The 20,976-nt window shown below is 34.4% G+C and overlaps 1 protein-coding gene across 6 annotated transcripts in view; it reads right to left on the reverse strand.

Moving 5' to 3' along the window:
• The window catches only part of Phc3 (polyhomeotic homolog 3), an 82,245-nt gene that overhangs the window by 35,844 nt on the left and 25,425 nt on the right, over positions 1-20,976 (reverse strand). For all 6 annotated transcript variants that reach the window (XR_009224746.1, XM_046422933.2, XM_046422934.2 and 3 more), the window contains 3 exons: positions 14,284-14,442; positions 12,209-12,307; positions 4,940-5,186 (listed from right to left, as the gene is read on the reverse strand). Coding sequence is in view for 5 of the 6 variants with exons in the window: in XM_046422933.2 (XP_046278889.1) it covers positions 4,940-5,186; positions 12,209-12,307; positions 14,284-14,442 (505 nt within the window). In the remaining variant the exon portion in view is untranslated. The remainder of the gene's footprint in view (positions 1-4,939; positions 5,187-12,208; positions 12,308-14,283; positions 14,443-20,976) is intronic.

Raw genomic sequence — 20,976 nt, forward strand, 5'->3', positions numbered from 1 at the left:
GTAGTTGGACACAACACCTTTATTTTATTTATTTTTATGTGGTGTTGAGGATGGAACCCAGGGCCTCGCATGTATTAGGCAAGTGCTCTGCCACTGAGCCACAACCCCAGCTCCTTTTATCTACTTTTACATTTAACAACATGTGTAACGAAAGCCTTATAAAAACTTCCAGCACCTTTTTTCTTAAATACTTTCACATTTGGTTATTATTTAAAATTTTAGGGATCCATTAAAGAAATTAACATCTAATTAACATCTCAATAAAGAGTGTTTAGAAGATTCAGTAGATATCTAGTAATTAATTTTAAAGAATGAGGGACTGAGGGTGTAGCTCAGTGGTAGAGCATACACATACTTAGCATGCCCTAGGTTTAATCCCCAGCACTGCAAAATACACACACATGGAAATTAAGTTTAAAATTTCATCTAACAAAATAATTTTCACATAGTAAGTAGACTGGTACTTCAAACAAAGACTGTCAGCTCTTTATAAATGTGTGCATATAGACTATGTTATACAGTATTCAAAGAAGGTGGATTAACAAAATCTCAGATTTTCATATAGTGGTTTTTCTCCAAGGCAAGATGCTTTCACATGTCTCATCTATATTTATAAAATGCCTGTGGAGTAGGTAGAAATTATTATCCCCTTCCTATACATAAGGAAATAAACTTTAATTCAATTTTAAAGTATAAATTATATTAAAATATAAATTATATTTACCATTTTCTTTTGTTGTTGTTGCTGTTACTAGCAACTGAATCCAGGGGTGCTTTACCACTGAGCTGCACCCCCAGATCTTTTATTATTTTATTTTTTTTAAACTTTCAGACAGGGTCTCACAAAGCTGCTTAGGGCACTAAGTTGCTGAGGCTGGCTTTGAACTTGTGATTTTCCCTCAGCCACCCAAAACACTAGAATTACAGGCATGTGCCACCACACCCAGCCTAAATTTATCATATACTTGATTTTTGTGCGCTAGAGAGTAAATGATCTGTTTATATTCTAGAGCTGATAATTCAATAGAGTAATAGCCTATCCTTTCACCTACATTAAATTTTTCTTGGATCAGAAGTCAAAATAAATTTATATATTTTACATTAGTTCATAAGTCAACATGAGAAAAATATTTTGACATTATAACTGTGATTTTTTTTTTAATGGTGCTCGGGATGGAACTAGGGCCTCGGTGCATGCTAGGCAAGTGCTCTACCACTGAGCTACATCCCCAGCCCAATTTTGAGGATATCTGAAACAATGTCCCCATCATACAAGAAAAGCCTAGTACTCTAGAAAAACACATCATGTTGCTTAATTCCTCTGATTTTAAACAATTATTATCAGGGTGGCCTAATATTTGGAAGACTAATGATTGGCATCATTTTTATTTGGAGGACTAATGATTGGCATCATTTCTCTTTCCTACACACAGACACACATTTTTTAAAAATATTTTTTTAGTTATTGATGGACTCGATCTCTATTTATTTATTTATTTGTGGTGCTGAGGATCAAACCCAGGGCCTCACACCTGCAAGGCAAGTGCTCTACCATTGAGCTATAGCCCCAGCCCCAAATAACTCTGTTCTTTATAATAATATATTTTTTCACTCAAGTTACAACGCCATGAGGTAGGCATGGCACTATACTAATCCAACATATTATAGATTAACAAACTCTTAGTAATTAAATGCAGGTAAGGGACACCACTGGATCTAATAGAACTCATAATCCTGAGTCTAGGGACTTGTTATGGGCAGTTTCCCCTACCCCACAAAATTCATATGTTGAAGCCCTAACTTCCCTGGCATCTAAAGATTAATCAAAGTTAAATGAGGTTTAAGGGTAGGGCCCTGAAGTGACAGGATTTGTGTGTTTATGTTAAAGAGACATCAAAGAGCTACCTCTACCCCACTGTGCATACAGAGGAAATGCACATAACAAGAAAAAGGTCATCTGCAAACCAAGACATCTCACCATAAACTGTATATTGCCAGACCTTAATCTTGGACTTTCCAGCTACCCAGTTTGAGGTATTTTACTATAGCAGCTAAAGCAGATATTTTCATTGTATACTTAATTAATGTCTGCAAAAAAATGATGTATTTTCTAATTAGACTAATTTAATAAAAGCTCTAAAAACTGTTTTAAAAATGTTCAGCTCTAATACAGTTCATGATTTTGATATATTTGGTTTAAGTTTGCCTTTACTGAAGGCATTAAAATAGAATTACTGCCAGGCCAAGGTGGTGCATGCCAGTGATCCCAATGACTCAGGAGGCTGAGATAGGATGATCACAAGTTCGAAGCCAGTTTCAGCAACTTAGCAAGAAAGTCTCAAAATAAAAAGGAATGGGGATGTAGCTCAGTGTTAATGCCTCTGGGTTCAATCCCCAGTATATATACACACATACACACAAAGAATTACTAACAAGCAGGAATTCTACACCCAAGGAGAAGTGGTTCAGAAAATATTATTTTAGCATTCTAAAAATACATATAAAGGAAACAATAAACATGTCCAATATAATTATTATTAATGTGGTTTACATTAGAACACAGGTAGTTTTTTTAATATTTAAAATGAAGCAACAGTTCTGGTTGAGGAAAAGGCCAAGTTACCAATTCTATAATCTCTCAAAATATCTTAGTTTCAGATTAACTTCCCATCAATAAGAGGAGAGAAACTAGGAGAGTATAAAATATAGCTGCTGCCTTGCCAGAATATATGAATTGCTTTGAGTAATAGCAACATGAGGCTTAAACAAACTTATAAGTTTGGTACCTGGGAAGGTTTATGTGGTTTAAGATGTTCTGGTGTGATTTTTTTTCTAATCAACAGGATCGTGGAAAACTGGAATTTGGTTAATGTAAGTAAGATCTGAATCTGGAACTGAAAGTGACCTGAGACTCTGGCAGTCTGGGTTATTACCTACATAAAATATTGCCCTTATAACAGTAAAGATAATTAGCAAACTACAAACCAAAGAGGAAAGAGTAAGTTGCAACTTGCAACCGGGTATTGGTTAAGAGGACCTAATAATCCAAAAGTAAATCTCCTTGCTTGAACTAAACCTAAAAGAGTTCCCAACTGAGAGAGAAAGAGAGAGAGAGAGAGAGAGATCCCACATTTCCTTAAAGAGAGTACTCTAACTGGAAAAAAATCAGAATTTTCAACATAATCTATCAAAAATACAGGAATCATCCAGGTACAATGGTATATGCCTATAATCCCCGCAATTTGGGAGATGAGGCAGGAGGATTGCAAGTTCAAGGCCAGCCTCTTAAGGAGGCCCTCAGCAACTCGGCAAAACCCTGTCTCAAAGTAAAAAATAAAAATGGCTGGGGATGCTGCTCAGTGGTTAAGCTCCCCTGAGTTCAACCCCCAGTATCAAAAAAAAAAAAAAAAAAAAAAAAAAAAAAAAGGTAATACAGAAACACTCAATATTATATCTCCCCTTAAGGACTTTACTATCTAATAGAGAAGCTAAGATCAATAATTATATAGATAACTATAAAAGAAAAAAAGAACCATACAAGAGCACAAAATGTTACAAGTATTCAGTGAGGAGAAATTTTTAACTAGAGAAATCAGACCAACCCAAAATTCTAACATTTGGTGAAGTAGTGAATGATGTTAAATTTAACATAAAGGAAAAATGAAAATAGAAATAGATGTAAGTAGGAAAAAAAGCAAACTTCAATAGTGTAGAAAAACTTTCTAAAAAGTAAAGCAGTTAGTGGGGGCACATGCCTGGTATCCCAGGAGACTAAGGCAAGAGTATCATAAGTTTGAGACTGGCCCTGGCAACTTAGTACCCTGTCTCAAAATAGAGGGAAAAAAAATAGTAATTGTTTTTTAAAGGGACTGAGGATATAGCTCAACAGTAGAGCACCCAGTACTGCAAAGAAGGGAAAAAAGAAAAAAAAAAAAAGATAAAACCAGGTAAAAAGAAACAGAACGATGATGCTTAATAAGATTGTTGGAACAAAGGATTTTTTTTTTATGAAGTGTCTAGCCTAGTGCATCTCTTTCACACATACACAATAAATAACAGTTATACTGCTGTCGAAAATATGCAGATATGTTAAGAATAGGGAAGACCTAACATGCTCGAGAAGCAAAGGATCAGCATGAGAAGATAAAACATGCTACAGTAACTATTAAACAAGGTCAGGAACAGGTTAAAAAAAAAGATGGGCTCATAAGCAAATGGTATTGATCTTAAGAAGAAAGCAGGTAACACTTTATCTTACTAGAAGTGAAGAAAGCTCAATCCTAAAAAATACTTAGATGAATGTAAGAGATAGGAAGCTCACACTGGATGGGATGGCCCCAACATTTTCAGTGTAAGAACCATGAGGCAAGGTTATCTGTAGAAAGAAGAGGAAGCACAGGTGAGCTTTAAAGCTTGACACGAATGAAAGTGACTTAGCTGATTCCCTGACATCTTTCTCCCAGATGAAATCAGAGAGGGGGGGGGGGAAAACAACATAGTAAGGAAAATAACTTTCCTTATTTGCATAGTCCTCATTTTTGGAAAGTGACAAATTCTTCCCATAGATGACTTTAAACAGAATAACGTATTTGCTTTTTTAGAAGCTTTTAAATTTGTTCCACTAAAATATAATAAACTATAGGCAACATAGTAGGCAAATCTCTTTTAAAAGCTAAAAGATTTTATTTCTACAAGGAGAGACCAGCACTCAATAAAGACATTAGTCAACCATCAATTAACAAAGAATGTCTATTTTACTGTTTTAGCTATTGGGCTTTTTAAATCTCTCCTTTTAAAAAGCTACATAGAGAGATGTTCTTTAACTCAGGAAATTCACATTTTAAAATGTCATTCTTATTCAAGTCGTAGACATCTTTGTTTTTGCTCTGTCTGCTAAGAAAATAAACAAAGCAAGTATAAAATAAAAGTTTTATCCTACCTGGTGCTATTAACTGGTGAATACTTGATGTCCGGGTGACAGCTGTGCTTCGTGATTCCAGACTTGGACTTTCTCCTTTCTTATTACTTTCTGGAGAAGGATCTCGTTGGCTGATTTTAGAACTGGTCACTGTTGTTTTGTTATGGCAAATTGTCAATGACTGAGTTTGACTAGTGCTTTTTGGTGGACCATTCTGTGAGCTAGATAACACACCCAACTTCTGGCTGCGTAATGTTAAATTCTGAACCTAAGAATCACATAACAGAAAATAAGGATGAAAACAGATGATTTTGATGTGGTAATCATTACAATACAACAATGACAACACATTTATATTATATTATATTATACTTGTCACACATTCCAAGTACTTAAAACAAGTGGTTAATCCTGAAGAAAAGGAGAATTATTCTAAGTAATCACATCTTAAATATCATGCAGTAATTTTTAAAAAGATGTAAGGGGCAGGGGTAAGGGGAGAGAAAGGGAAGGGAGGGATTGAATAATGCAGAGGAAGGATGAATCATGAAAGACTAAATGACAACAGATTGTGAGTGTGTGGGTGGTTATATCTCAAATGGACTATGAATATGAGGAAACTACTCTGTAACATATAACATTAAAAGTGACCAGCTCTAACTACAGAGACTGTAAGGGGATATTAATCTTGTAAGAAGGAAAATTAATTCATCAAATCACCTACCCCATTGTGATACTTGTTAAGAGCATTTTCAGAAACTCTTTTTTTAATTTAGTTAAATTTTGTTGCTGTTATTGAACACTCATTGCCTCTGAGAACTAGTTCTCAGGAACTGAAAAAATTGTTCATGGTTTGTGTGATAGCTCCTATCTATACTTGGGGCTATTCTATATATACTATATGTGGATGGAGGCAAGGATTATCCCAATTACTCTCACCTGAGATTTATAACATTTCCAAACAGCAAGGCAGAAAGTAAGCTGCCTAACTTCTTGCTTATCTGGAATAAATATACCAAATACATTTAGTGCTAGCACTGGTCCTGAGAAGGAAACTGAAGTAAAAGAAATTGCAAAGTGACAAAGCAAATAACATACTGCTGCTTTATAAATAAGTGTTTTTCAGTTTCATGTGTGCCCTTTTTCTTAAAATACATCATTAATTGATGCTTAAAGGCTATATTTCTTCTGTCCAAGTTCCAATGTAGTGTTCAGTCAACAGCAGGTACTGAAAAAATGTTCATGTTAGGAAGTCTAAGTTTTAATCAATTCTATTCTAAGCTACTGAAAGAATTTTCTAAGTGAAACTATATGGAACATCTGATTTTTCTCAAATATTTAGTTATCAATGTTAACATAATGGACTAATAACCACTGTATTATTAAAGTTTAATACAAAAATAAAATCACCAATGCAGGTATTTCTCAGACTGCTACTCAAACCCTTCACAATCTAGGCCCAAACCATTTTGTGCCGCATTTTCTATTCCTCTAGCCCACAATTCTCACATTCTTGCCAAACTGTTCTGTTCCCCATTCAAAACATATCTAGCACTTCCTTCATTTCCCCTACAAACTCCTCTTGCCTAAATGCCAACCCACCTCAGAGTTATCTCCTGAAGTCCATTCTTCCAAGCCTAATAAAATCCCATTCATGCTCCTAGAGCAATAACCCCAAAGCCCTTTGTTGGAAAACAATTTTTTCCCTTTCCTCTAAAAGGATTTTTCCATAGAATTGGGATCATATTGGCCTACAGCACAATGTCTTAGCTTACTTTAGAATTATTAATGTATGTGTCTGTGAAATACTGAGACTATGGCTAGCTAATAGGTTCTATCTCTAACATTCCTTTTTTAAAAAAATTTATTTTATTTTATTTTTTTTAGTTGTAGCTGGACACAATACCTTTATTTTATGTTTATGTGGTGCTGAGGATCGAACCCAGGGCCTCACAGGTGCTAGATGAGCACTCCACCACTGAGCCACAACTCCAGCCCAACACTCCTTTTTGTACTCCCTACATTTCAGTGTTTAAACATATCAAAAACTTCACAAATCTCAGGTATTCTCCTATATCTGATTTTGAAATACATCTTACACAGCGTTTTTCTTTCAGTATACTCAGTTCTCAGGCTAACAATGAAATCTGTTCACATATACCCCAAAAACCTCAACAAAGTATCTGATGGAGGCACATTAAAATCTCCCAGGTAAAGAAAGACAATATAGAATCTATGTTAGCTGTAAATAATCTATAAAACAGACTATGCAAAAATGATAACCAAAGGGTAAATAATCATCTGAAAATCTTGAGAGCGTTCCTTGAAGTGAAAAGCATATTCACAATAAATGAGGATTTGACACAATGAATCCTAAAACCTGCACCATATCCATTTCTAGAGTACATTCTAATTTTCCCGTTGTTTCTGAATTCTGCAAGAAAATACATGTGTATATATTTATATACAATGCTATATATATCTTTGTGTGTATAAAAACTTATACACAAATCCCAACCATGTAAACTATATTGCCAAAACATAATTTAGCTGTTAATAGACCACATGTTCAGATTTCCTTGACAGAGCTTGGTTTGGGGGGAGAAAAAATATCCATCCTAAGACAAGGAATATTGGGGCAATCTATATCCAATTTTCATTTCACCTGAACCTTTCCTATTATCAAACGAGGGAAACATTCTGATTTTGAGTCTAATTTTGCATTAAGTATTTTTGCTAATTTTCACACCTTACATTTTTATAGTGTCTCCACTGCCAAAATGCTCTTACATCAGTTATTTAATTCAAATCAAACAAATGCTGTAGAAATTATCATAGCATACTATCATTGCAAGGTAACTAAGAAATTAAGAGTCAATATCACAGCGCTGGCAACAAAGCTGAGTTTCTAGCTTTTAAATTCTAGCTATTTTTTATCTGTATGGCCATAGAGCAGAGACTGGGACACAGATGTTTATAAAAAAGAAACCAGATAGATATATATACATACTATGAATGGATTTTATTAATTTCTATATCAAATTGTATAGTACTTATCTAAGATTCAGATTTAACAATTCTAAGCAGAGATTAATGCTGATGGGAAAGACTGTATTATAATTTCCAAAATCCAAATTTTAAAAACCCTTAACTATTATTACATCAAATATACACAGCCTACCTATTGTGGACAAATTTTATACAAGGTACATCTTAATGGCTGTCACCTTCTCATTCCCCAGATACCCTTGGTAAATGAAATTTCTTATTCCTCCCTCTCTCTATATATCTTTTGCCCTATAATATCTTTCTAAAATTATTTTTTCTTTTTGCATGATAGAAGGACTGGAGCACTTAAAATAATAAATAAGGGTAAGATATCCCAAATTTCTCATTTTTAATAGTATATTATAAAAACTGTCTAATGCTGAGGAAAAATTAAATGCTATATTGACTTTTGTAGCTTAAAATATTAAAATAAAACTTCAAATATCTATCAATTACAAATACAATTTTTTTAGAAACTGCAAATATAATTTTAAAACTCAGAGTAAAGGGCTGGGGCTGTAGCTCAGTGGCACAGCACTTGCCTAACACGTGTGAGGCACAGGTTTGATCCTTAGCACCACATAAAAACAAACAAATACAATGAAGGCATTCTGTCCATCTACAATTGCAAAAAAAAAAAAAAAAAAAAATTAAATCAGAGTAGAGCAGAAATTTTCCAAAACAGTTCTGAACTTGAGGAAAGTTACCCTCAGTGTTAAAAAGCCTTAGCATCACCTACCACTGTTAGCCTTATTCACTCCCCTTTCCAAAGCCCAGCAAAGAAAAAAAAAAAAAAACATTTGTCAAGAGATTCCTAAAGGTCAATCCAGTTCTCTAGTTCCTTGAAAGCACATTCTTGAATTAAGACAGATCATCACACAGACCACATCAAACTGGACTCAAAGACCACTTTTTTATTTACTTGTTTGTTTAAGACATGGTCTTGCTATACTGTCTAGGCTGGCCTTGAATTCACAAACCTCCTGCCTTAGCATCCTGAATACCTGGGATTATACTTTAATAAACTAATTTGACTATACTCATATTAAAGATGTTGTAAAGCCTGGTACGGTGGTGCATACCTATAATCCCATCAATTTAGGAGGCCAAGGCAGAAGAATTCCAAATTCAAGGTCAGCCTCAGCAACTTTGAGAACTTGTCTCAAAATAAAAAAACTTTAAAAGGGGGCTGGGGATATGGTTCAGTGGTAAAGGGTCCCTGGTTGATTCCTCAGTGCTATACCACACACACGCACACTCTCACACATACCCCTAAGATTTTTTCTTCATGAGAACTCATAAACAAATTGTGTTCTAGAGAGCATGTTAAAAACAGTTGTGTTAATCTTCTTCTCATGCTCTTCGACCCTACTCTGTTCTTAGTTACTCTCCTTATATCAAAGAAGACATTTGGCATTTGTTTTTTAGGGATTGGCTAGCTTCACTTAGCATAATCTGCTCTAATGCCATCCATTTCCCTGTAAATTCTATGATTTTGTCATTTTTTAATGCAGAGTAATACTCCATTGTGTATAAATGCCACATTTTTATTATCCATTCATCCATTGAAGGGCATCTAGGTTGGTTCCACAGTCTAGCTATTGTGAATTGTGCTGCTATGAACATCGAAGGTGGGAGGGAAAGGGAGAGAGAAGGGAAAATGCATGGAAATGGAAGGAGACCCTCAGAGTTATACAAAAGTACATACAAGAGGAAATGAGGGGAAGGGGAAAAATAATATAAGGGGGACAAACGAATGTCAGTAGAGGGAGCAGAGAGAGAAGAGGGGAGGGGAGGGGAGGGGAGGGGGGGATAGTAGAGGATAGGAAAGGCAGCAGAATACAACAGACACTAGTATGGCAATATGTAAATCAATGGATGTGTAACTGATGTGATTCTGCAATCTGCATATGGGGTAAAAATGGGAGCTCATAACCCACTTGAATCAAATTGTGAAATATGATATATCAAGAACTATGTAATGTTTTGAACAGCCAACAATAAAAAATTAAAAAAAAAAAAAAAAAGAAAAACAAAAAAAATAAAAACAGTTGTTTTCCCAAGCAGCTGGTTTTTTTTACCTTGAGAACTGTAAATCCTTTAAGTGGTTGTGTTTCTCTCTTTACTACTAGCTACTTAAAATCCTAGAACCAACTTTATATTCATTTTCAGACAATGTAGAACAAAAATAATAATTAGTACTATATGATATTGTATAGCAGGTACTATGCTAAGTACTTTTTGATTGTTGTCACATTTATTCCTTGTAACAGCCCTGAGTTTAACTGACTACCACCTTCATACACTCATGTGAAAACTAGCCTTTATTACTAAAGAAAATAATATGCAGAGGTAATATGGAAAATACCAAAGAACTATCTCACTTTTTTTATTACTAGAAGATTAAGATCCTTATAATAAACATCCATTTCTGCCATAAGGAGTCTAAAACATTTACTATGAAAAATAACAAAACTGTATCAAAGTAATATTCTACTCAATTATTTAAACTTCATTCACTCTAAATCATTTTTACCAAATATATTGAGATGTCGTTTATGTACAATGAAATGAATGAACCAGTTCTAGGAGTTATACACACACAATAACACCACTGCCCTGATCAAGATGTAAAACATTTCCATCATCGTAAAAGTTGACTCATACCCTTTCCCAATCTCCCCCACCTTCTGCCCCAAATACCACTCACTAATCTGATTTCCCTTATTATGGATAGTTTTGCCTGTTTTAGATTTTCATAAAAATGGAATCACAGAGGATATACTCTTTTTGCCTAGACTTCTGCTAAACATGTTTCTGAGATGCATCAGTAGTTCATTCCTTTCTTCTTTCTGAGTAGTGTTCCACTGTATGAATATACAACAATTTTTTGAAGGACATTGGTATTTTCAGTTTGGAGTTATTCTGAATTGAGCTATCAAGAACATTAAAAGTTTATGTCTTTATGTAGATGTATGTTTTCATATCTTTCATGGAAAACATCTAGGAGGACAGCTGCTGGGTCATATGTTAAATGTATATTTAACTATATAAGGAGCTACCAATTTTTTTTTTCTCAAAATGGTTGTACTTTTTCATTTTACATTTTCACCAGCAATGCATGAGTCTGGTTGCTCCACATTCTCACCAACATGTTACCATTCTATTAAGTGTATGGCAATATTCACAATGGTTTTGATTGAATTTCTATAATTATTATGATGCTGAGAATTTTTTCAGGTGCTTACTGGTCTTTTGTGAAACATCTCCAAATCTTTTGCCATTTGTTTTTGTTTGATTTTTTTTTTTTTTTTTTTTTTTTTGGCACTGAGGATTAAACCCAGGGGTGTTCTACCACTGAGCTACATTCCCCAGCCCTATATTTTCAGACACAGTCCTGCTACATTGCCGATGTGGGTCTCAAACTTGTGATTCTCCTGCCCTTAGAACTTAATTATTAAGTTATAAACATACTTTGTATATTCTGGACACAAGTCTTTTGTCAGATGCATGTATTATGAATATTTTCCCTCCATCTGTGGCTTGCCTCTTCACTTTTTTAAGGAAGTCTTTTAAGGAACCATTTTTAATTCTAATAAAGTAATGCTCATGATTCAATGAGTACAAAAGTACTTATCATTATTTTCTTTTATGATTAGTGTTTTTGTGTATCCTATCTAAAAAGGCCTTGCCTACCCTGGATTTGTAGATATTCTCCTGATTTCTTCTAGATGTTTAACAGTTTTTGCTTTTATCTTTAAGTCTGCATGCTTCTTCTAGCTTACTTTTATGAGTGGTGTAAGGAGAAAGGTAGGTTTATTTTCCCATGGCATCAAATAAAAGAATATTCTACTTAATTTTTTAAATTTAAAATTTGCCCAATTTAATTGATTTTTAAATCTAAAATCCATCATTCACCCTGATTTATTTCACAGTTGCCTGAAGATGAATCTGCAAAAAATAAAGTCGCATATAATAAGAAAAATCTACAATAAATCTAAAAATGTTATTAGCATAACTCTCATAAATGAATGTCAGACAACCTAAATATCTGTTTAATTGTATTATAATTTCTACAAAACAAAATTTCTTGGAATTCTTATTGTATCTTATAAAATTTCAATCTGAAATGCATGACAAAGAGCTCTGAAACCATCAGTAGTTGAACTACAAATGCAATGCTTATCTTTAACCTAAAAATCCAGACCTCAAGTACCACATTATGAAGCTAGACAAGCTCACCTGAGTAGCTGCAGACTGACAGGAAGATGACGATGACGACGAGACAACAGGAATGTCAGACTGTACAGCAGCCACAGTGGTAGCGGGTGTGAAAATCAGCTGTACAGACAGAAAACCAAAAAAATACTCTAAGACAAAAGAACATGTCCCACACACAATGTATAGCAGGCAAGAAAGACTGAAATTTATGACATAAAGACAATGCAGTTTAGGAATATCTCCTAAGCAAAACATTTTACATGACAAAGGGAAGTTTCTGATAATAGAGAACTCAAAAAAAAAAAATCAAACGGTTTTGAAAGAGCTCATGATTCGATGAGTACAAAAATAAATCAGTGTTCAAAGAAGAAAATATATTTTGGTAATATGAAATTCTCAGACCAAATTTTGTCCCAAATAAGCTGTCATACTTAATTTTTCTCCCAGTTCAAACTACAATCTCAGGATCCCTAAAATGGGAAATTAAAACAGACAACTATAATTACTATTTTGGGACACAAATTAAATTTCAGTGAAAAACATGAAAAGAAACACTAAAAAGTTTCTTCAGTCCTCTTTACCACGAGCATAACTATGCCACACGCTAGACTATAACATTTCTCTCAGCTAGAGAAGATCTAAAGGACAAACCTAGGTTTCTTTTGATTTAAAAACTATTTGTAAAGAAATATTCTAAATGTAAATGCCACAAAATGTTAAAATAGAACAAAAGAGCTTCACATCAAAAGAAGAAAAAAAAGGAAAGTCATGCTCAATTCATTCACTCATCACCATCTCTTTCAAAATTTAAAAGTTAAACAAATGTCATTAATTTCTAAGGCAATACAATTCACTCACATTATCCAACTCAATTTAGTAACTTATGACAGTTGCTTCAAAGAATGTATAAATATATTATTTCAAGATTATTTTAAGGACTATTCAGTTCCTCACTGCTATTTAAATTAAACAACCAATTATGGGATCTTTTGAAACTTCTTTAGTCTTTCATTAAACTCAAGTGAATTTAACAACAAAGTATAACTTTCACATAAAGATATTTTATTTAATTTATGAAACAAACATCCTGGAAGCTCTAACCCAAAGAGAAGATATTCCATTTATTCTGAACCATACGAACTATCAATTTTAGAGGTCAAAAATGGCCAAATAGCAACCATTTAAAATGGTTCTGCCCTATTTTAAAGTAACATTATTACTTAAAGAAGATATCATGAGGGGACCCAGAAATATGGTAATACTTCGAATAATCTGTGAATAACAGGTTAGTCATATCATTATTTACTGTTAGAAATGTGACTGCAAACTTCCTTTCAAATTTTAGGTGGTGAACTGGGGATCCAGAAATACACAAAAAAGTACATTAGGGCCAAAGCTTTTGTCTAGCTTCCTGTAAAGACATCAAATAAAATATATGTCAACCATTTCTACATTCCTTAAAGAAGCTCAACAATTAAATTAGAAAAAACAGTATGTACCCAATCACAGAATACCAAATTCACATTCCTGTGTTAATTAAAAAAAAAAAATCAAAGTAAGCCTAATAATACAACCATACAGAATCTGAGATGGGAATAACCAAAGCTAAGAATCATCTGGTAAATTATAGGCACTCCAATATGATTTCAGACAGTCCCAGGATATAACCTCTTACTTATGGCTAATAATGAGGCTTTAACACTTCTAACTATTTCATCAAATCTAACATGTCAAAAATATATAATAATTTATGTACCATTGTAAGTAGTAATTATTAAGTGTAAGATAAAATGCAATTTCAGAGATGTTAAAATGTGAAAAAAGTTTTTGAAATTGGTAAACTTATTAAAAAATACCATTCTTATGTCATAGAATCTGTTAGCTTCCCAAAGTTAACAATATTATTTATTACCAAGAAGTATTATTAATTCAAATTAGAATTTTTATAACTTTCATAAATGTATAAGAAACTGATCATATACACAAAATTGTTAGGCACTATCTTAAATATTAAAAATTCCTCATTGCATCAAATCAAGAAACATTTGATCTCTAAGTCCTTGAACACTGAAAGACTTTGGTAGCTCATATCTTACCATTTGAGCTCGGAGATACATTTGAGCTTGGCTCGCCGTTAGAGTAGGGGAGGTACTCCCTAATAACATAGTCTGTTGGGTAATACTGCCGCTGGTAGAACTGGAAGCCTGGGAACGGCTTATTAACTGTGCAGGTGTAGGAGAAGTGGAGAGGTTGATCTAAGGAAGAAAACATATTATGTCAAAAAGACTTCAATTTCTAGCCTAAATTTTTACTAAATTTCACCAAGCTGTAGTTAGGCAATCAGTGGTATAAATTGTGACTAGGGAACCCAAAAGAGATCTTTTTTTTCAGTACCAGGTATTGAATCCAGGGGTGCTTAAACACTAAGCCACATTCCCTGCCCCTTTTTTATTTAGAAAGAGGGTCTCACTGAGTTGCTTAGAGCCCAGCTAAATTGTTGGGGCTGGCTCTGAACTTAGAATCCTCCTGACTTAGCTGCCAAGCTGCCATCACACCCAGCAGAGACCTTTATCTTTGACAGACTTCTGACTTTGAGCAATTATTTGTACCTTTGCAATCAACAGCATGGACTGGTTAGTAATTGGGACAATTTTTAAGGATATCTGCATTGTGTTTAAATAAGATCCAATATCTTAAAATATCATTTCTACTACCTCCCAAAAATTAGGGTTAAAGTTCTACTATTTTAAAATTTCACATAAAACAATCTAATCATTAATTTATGCTTTTTTGTCAAATTCACATTTTGAGGCGTTTCTAAAGTGAACAAAGATTGAAACACAGATAATCCATTAACATACATAAAAACATAGAAATGAAATATAAAGTTTTAACTTACATGCTCTCAGAGCAGAAGAAAACACAATAACCACTTGTTAAAAATATGGGGGAAAATCCTGAATATTGGTTATGAAATTAAACTATAATCACTACTTTATAAAGTTTAAAACTGCTTTTTGGAATAAATTAGTGTATGGTCAATCTCTAGGGAAAGGCGATGGGATGGGACTGGTACAGGAACAAGGCAAAAGAAGACACATACACCTATTTTTATCTTTCCAATTTTAGCTCACAACCACGTATCTATCACCCATTTAAAAAATAAATATTTTCAAAAAGAGAATAATATAATTCAACCTCAAATCCTGCTCCCGCTTTTTTTTTTTTCAGTACTAGAGATCAAACCCAGGGTCTCACAATGCTAGGCATACACTCTACCACAGAGCTATACACCTAGCCCTTTTCAAAAAGAAGGAAGGGAGAAGGAAATTCCCAAGTGCCAGAAAGAAAGAAATTGAAAACTACACAGTGGTGCACGTCTGTAATCCCAGTGACGTTGAAGCAGGAGGATAGTGAGTTCCAAACCAGGCTCAGCAACTTAGCAAGACCCTAAGCAACTCAGTGAGACCCCATCTCTAAATAAAACACAAAAAGAAGGGCTAGGGATGTGGCTCAAGTGTTTAAGTACTCCTAGATTCAATCCCTGGTACCAGAGAGAGAGAGAGAGAGAAAAACACAAAGCCAGAGATAAAAGCTCCAGCTGACTCCCAAGGCCGTCTACAGGAGTATGTTGGGGCTACGCAGACAAAATACCCAAAATTTTGAGACAATATCCTGAAAAGGGCTGGTCAGTATGTGAAAAGGGAACTGAAAAAGCTCCACTCATGCCTCACACCTGGCCTGCTCGTACTGGAGGGATGGAGGGAGGAACCTATGAGAATCAAAACTCCAGGCTTGTATAATGTAAGAATCCAAATTTATGATTCCTGTGTAGTTTCACAACCCATCCTGATAGATTAGCATCTAGGGTCTAGTTCCCAGAGTGGGGTAAGGCAAGATGGTGGAAGAGGACTCTCCAGTCATCACCCCTCTGAAGAACCATCAATTTGAATGACTATTCATGCATGAAATTACCTTCACAAAAGCTAAAGAAATCTGGTAAGAGATCTCAGTATCTGGTTATAGCATAATAATAATAAAAGACACATTGAAGAAGGTAGGAAGAACGCTTTTATATTACTTGTGTCACCCCTCCCCCAGTTGTAGGCAGCAGCACAGCACGGATAGAAATACCATCTGCTTGGGGAAAGAAGAGGTCGGAATCATAGGACTTCAGTATTGGGCCTCCAATAGTAAAACCCATCATCAGGCAGACTTTGACAGCCCTTGACCTCCATGCTGATACCCAGACTGAGCCTATAGACACATTGAAGAGGGTAGGAAGAACACTTTTATATTACTGGCATCAGATGGTAACTCTGTAAAGGTCTTGTGTTGTAGCCCACCAGCACCAAGTTACTGAAAAAGCCTTGAGTTCAGTACAAATCTCAGTTGCAGGTTTATCTCAGCAACAGTAGGTTTCTGGTATCCCCCAGTGCTGAATTAGCTTCAGCAATCATAGGATTCCAATCCAGTGTTGAGCCAGCCTCAGAAGTCACAGGATATCAGCCCACTCTGCACCAGTCATGCAATCCAGGGCTTATGGCCATAACTACCACAGCTGCAGTAATCATGGGTTTAGGGATTGCTATTGAAGGACATTCCCAGAAAATGCCAGAGTACAAGGCTGGGATAAGTCCCTACTTAATTGATGCAGACCAGAATCAAAAACAATCAGGGAAATAACATCACCAAATGGACAAAAGTTGTCAGTGATTGACCTTAATAAGATGGAGACGTATGAATGGCCTGACCAAGAATTAAAAATAGCTATTTTAAGGAAGCTCTGTAAACAACAACAACAAAAAGGTCAGAAAATTGTCACAGAAATTTAAAAGAGCAATTGATTTAAAAAAAAAAAAACAAACACAAATCCTGAAAAATACAATAAATGAAAAAAAAATGCAACAGAGCATCAATAGTAGAACTGATTAAACAAAATAATGGATAAACCCAAAGACGGGTATTCGAAAATATAGAGAGGAGAAAAGAAAAAATAAATAAAAGAAATGCTCCAAGAGTACAGGATTTATGGGACGGCATCAAAAGAACACATGCATAAATCATTTGTATTCAAAAGGAACTACAAAAAAAGAGAAATAGGTTATATCCCGGCATGGTGGTGACACCTGTAATCCACCACCAACTTGGGAGGCTGAGGCAAGAGGATCACAAATTCAAGGCCAGTGTCAGCAACTTAGGCTGGGGATATAGCTCTGATAGAACATCCCTTTGTTCAATCCCCAGAAATTAAATATCCAGGTACATAAAGGTCTAAAATCTCCAACAATATTTACTCAAAATTTAAGACTATCCCATGACATATTTTAATCACACTGTCAAAGACTAAAGATAAAGAGATCCTTTTGAACGGTAAGATAAAAGAAGTAAACTATATATGAAGGAGTTACAATGTGACTAGTAACAAACTTCTCAGTAGAAATTTTACAAGAAAGGGGGAAAGTGGGATCCTATATTCAAAGTGTTAAAGACAAAAAAGTGCCAATCAAGAAGACTGTGGTGGGGTGGCTGGGGTTGTGGCTCAGTGGTAGAGCTCTTGCCCCGCATGCATGAGGCACTGGGATAGATCCTCAGCACCACATAAAAATAAGTAAAATAAAGATATTGTGTACATCTACAACTAAAAAAATATTTTAAAAAAAGAAGACTGTACCCAGAAAAACTCTCCTCTGTTACCACCAGAACTGTCTTACAATAAATATTAAAGGGAATTTGAAAGTATAAAACTCACTGGTAAAAAGACACATACCATCTATCAAGATGAAATTATTTTAAAAAAAATGGAAAATCTGAACAGACCAATAATAAGGAAATTGAATCAGTAATAAAAAGTCTGCCATCAAAGAAAAACCAAGGACCTTATGACTTCACTGCTGAATTCGAATAATACCAATTCCTTCCCAAACTATTCCCAAAAAACTGAAGAGAAGGTAATACTTCTAAATTCATTCTACAAGGTCAGCATTACCTTGATACCAAAACCACATATGGACACAACAAAAGAAAACTAGGCCACTATCCCTGATTAACACAGATGCAAAAATCTCAACAAAATACTAGCAAACTGAATACTAGCACATTAAAAAGATCATTCACCATAATCAAGTGAGATTCGTCCCAGGGTTCAATATACACAAATCAATAAATGTGGCACAACACATTAACAGAATTAAAGAATAAAAACTGTATAATCATTTCAACAGATCCAGGAAGTGTATTTTGATCCAGGAAGAAAAAAAATGTGACAAAATTCAACATCCCTTTATAATAAAAATTTTCAAGAAATTAGGTATAGATGCAATGTACCTCAAGACAATAATAGATAATACATGACAAACCCACAGCAATGACCCACAGCCATTCACATGATAGTGAATGGGAATAAACGAAAGCTTTTTCTCCAAGATTTATAACAAGACAAAGATGCCCACTTTGCCACTTATACCCAACACAGTAATGGAAGTCTTACCCACAGCAACAAAGCAAGAGAAAGAAATAAAGGGCATCCAAATGTTATTACTATTTGCAAATAACATGGTCTTAAATAGATAAAATACTTTAAAACTCTATCAAAAATATTAAATCTAATAAATGAATTCAGTGAAGTTATAGGATATGAATTAGACATATAAAATCAGTAATATGTCTATATACTATCTAATTAACAATAGCTACAGGAAAATGAAATACTTAGGAATAACTTTAACCAAGGAAGTGAAAGACCTCTACACTAAAAATTATAAAATCTGAAACTATGAAACCACCAGAAGAAAACAGGGAAAGAGTTCTAAGACATGGTTATGGGAGCTGACTTTTTGGATATGACCTCAAAAGTATAGACAACAAAAGCAAAATACACTAATGGGATCACAAACTAAAAGCTTTTACACAAAAAAGAAACAAACAACAGAATGCAGAGACAACCTACAGAACAGGAGAAAACACTTTACTTGCAAATTACACATCTGGTAAGAGATTAATCCAAAATACATAAGTAACTCAAAACAACTCAATAGTAAACCTTTGAATAAGTAACCAGGCTTAAAAGAGGACAAAGGACCTGAATAAACATTTCTTGAAAGAAGACATACAAATGGCCAGGAATATGAAAAAATGTACAACATCACTCATTATCAGGGATGTGTAAATCAAAACCACAACAAGATATCATCTCATTCCTGTTAGAATAGTTATTATCAAAGATAACAGTATTGGCAAGGATATGGAAAAAAATAAACTCTTACACAATGTTGCAGGGAGTGCAAATTAGTATACATATTATGGAGAGCAGTATAGAGATGACCCACAAAATTAAAAATAGGACTACCATATGATACAGCAATCTCACTACTAGGCATACACTCAAAGGAAATGAAATCAGTATGTCAAAGAGATACCTGCACTCCCACATTTAATGCAGCACTAGTCACTATAGCCAAGGTATAGAATCAACCTAAGTGTCCATCAGCAGAAAAATGAACAAAAATGTGGTATATATACAAAATGGAAAACTATTCAGCTGTAATGAAAGCATTAAATACTGTTAATTGCAGCAACATAGATAAATTTGGAGGACAGTATGTTAAGTGGAATAAGTCGGGCACAGAAAGACGTATACTGCAGAATTTCACTCACATGTGGAATCTAGAAAGATTTATCTCATATAAGAGTAGAATGGTGGCTACTAGAAACTGGAGCAATTAGGGGGAAATGTTTGTCGACTGACATATAATTACAGTTAGGTAGAATGAATAAGTTCAAAAGATTTACTGTATACCATGTTCACTATAATTAATAATCACAGGCAAAGAGAGTGAATGCAAAATCTTCTAACCATTTCACAATGTATATATATTTCAAAACACCAAAATATGTACACAACAAATACAATTTACTGTCAATTAAAACATTTTTTAATTTCAAAAAATGATAGCACGCAGACAACAATAATGTACTGAGACATCAGAAACAAAATGACTCTAGCATTTTAGTAGTCCAGAACATTTGTTGTACTGAATAGTGACTACAGGAAACTAGAAAGACTCATATGTAACTCCTCATGAGTCTATAATCATTAAATAATAAAAAGTAAGCTGAGCTAGGTGATGTGTCATGAGTCTATAAAGCCAGCAGCTCATAAGGCTGAGGCCCAAAGCAAACTCAGCAAGACCCTGTCTCTAATTAAAATATAAAAGAAGGCTGGGGAGGCCTGAGGTTGTGGCTAAGTGGTAGAGCGCACTCCTAGCTCAACTAGTATGCCTAGAACATGCGAGGCCCTGGATTAGATCCTCAGCACCACATAAAAATAAATAAATAAAAAATAGGGGGTTAGCAATGATGGTGTAATGTGATGAACATCATTGGATTATCCAAAGTACATGTATGAAGACATGAATTGGTGTGAACATACTTTATATACTGAGATATGAAAAATTGTTCTCTATATGTGTAATAAGAATTGTAATAAATTCCACTGTCATGTATTTAAAAAATAAAAACAATTAAAAAATAAATAAATAAAGGTATTGTGTTCAACTACAACTAAAAAATAAATATTTTAAAGTGGGGGGGACTAGGGTTGTGGCTCAGTGGTAGAGCATTTACCTAGCACGTGTGAGGCACTGGGTTCGATTCTCAGCACCACATAAAAATAAATAAATAAAGGTATTGTGTCCATGTACAACTAAAAAAAAAAGAAAAAGAAAGAAAAAGGTTGGGGATGTTGCTCAGTGGTTAAGGCCCTTGGGTTCAATCCATAGTACTACAGA

This window comes from Marmota monax, unplaced genomic scaffold (assembly GCF_021218885.2).
Source record: "Marmota monax isolate L192 unplaced genomic scaffold, Marmota_monax_Labrador192_F-V1.1 WCK01_AAM20220418_F8-fsc00110, whole genome shotgun sequence".
NCBI classification, from domain to species: Eukaryota; Metazoa; Chordata; class Mammalia; order Rodentia; family Sciuridae; genus Marmota; species Marmota monax.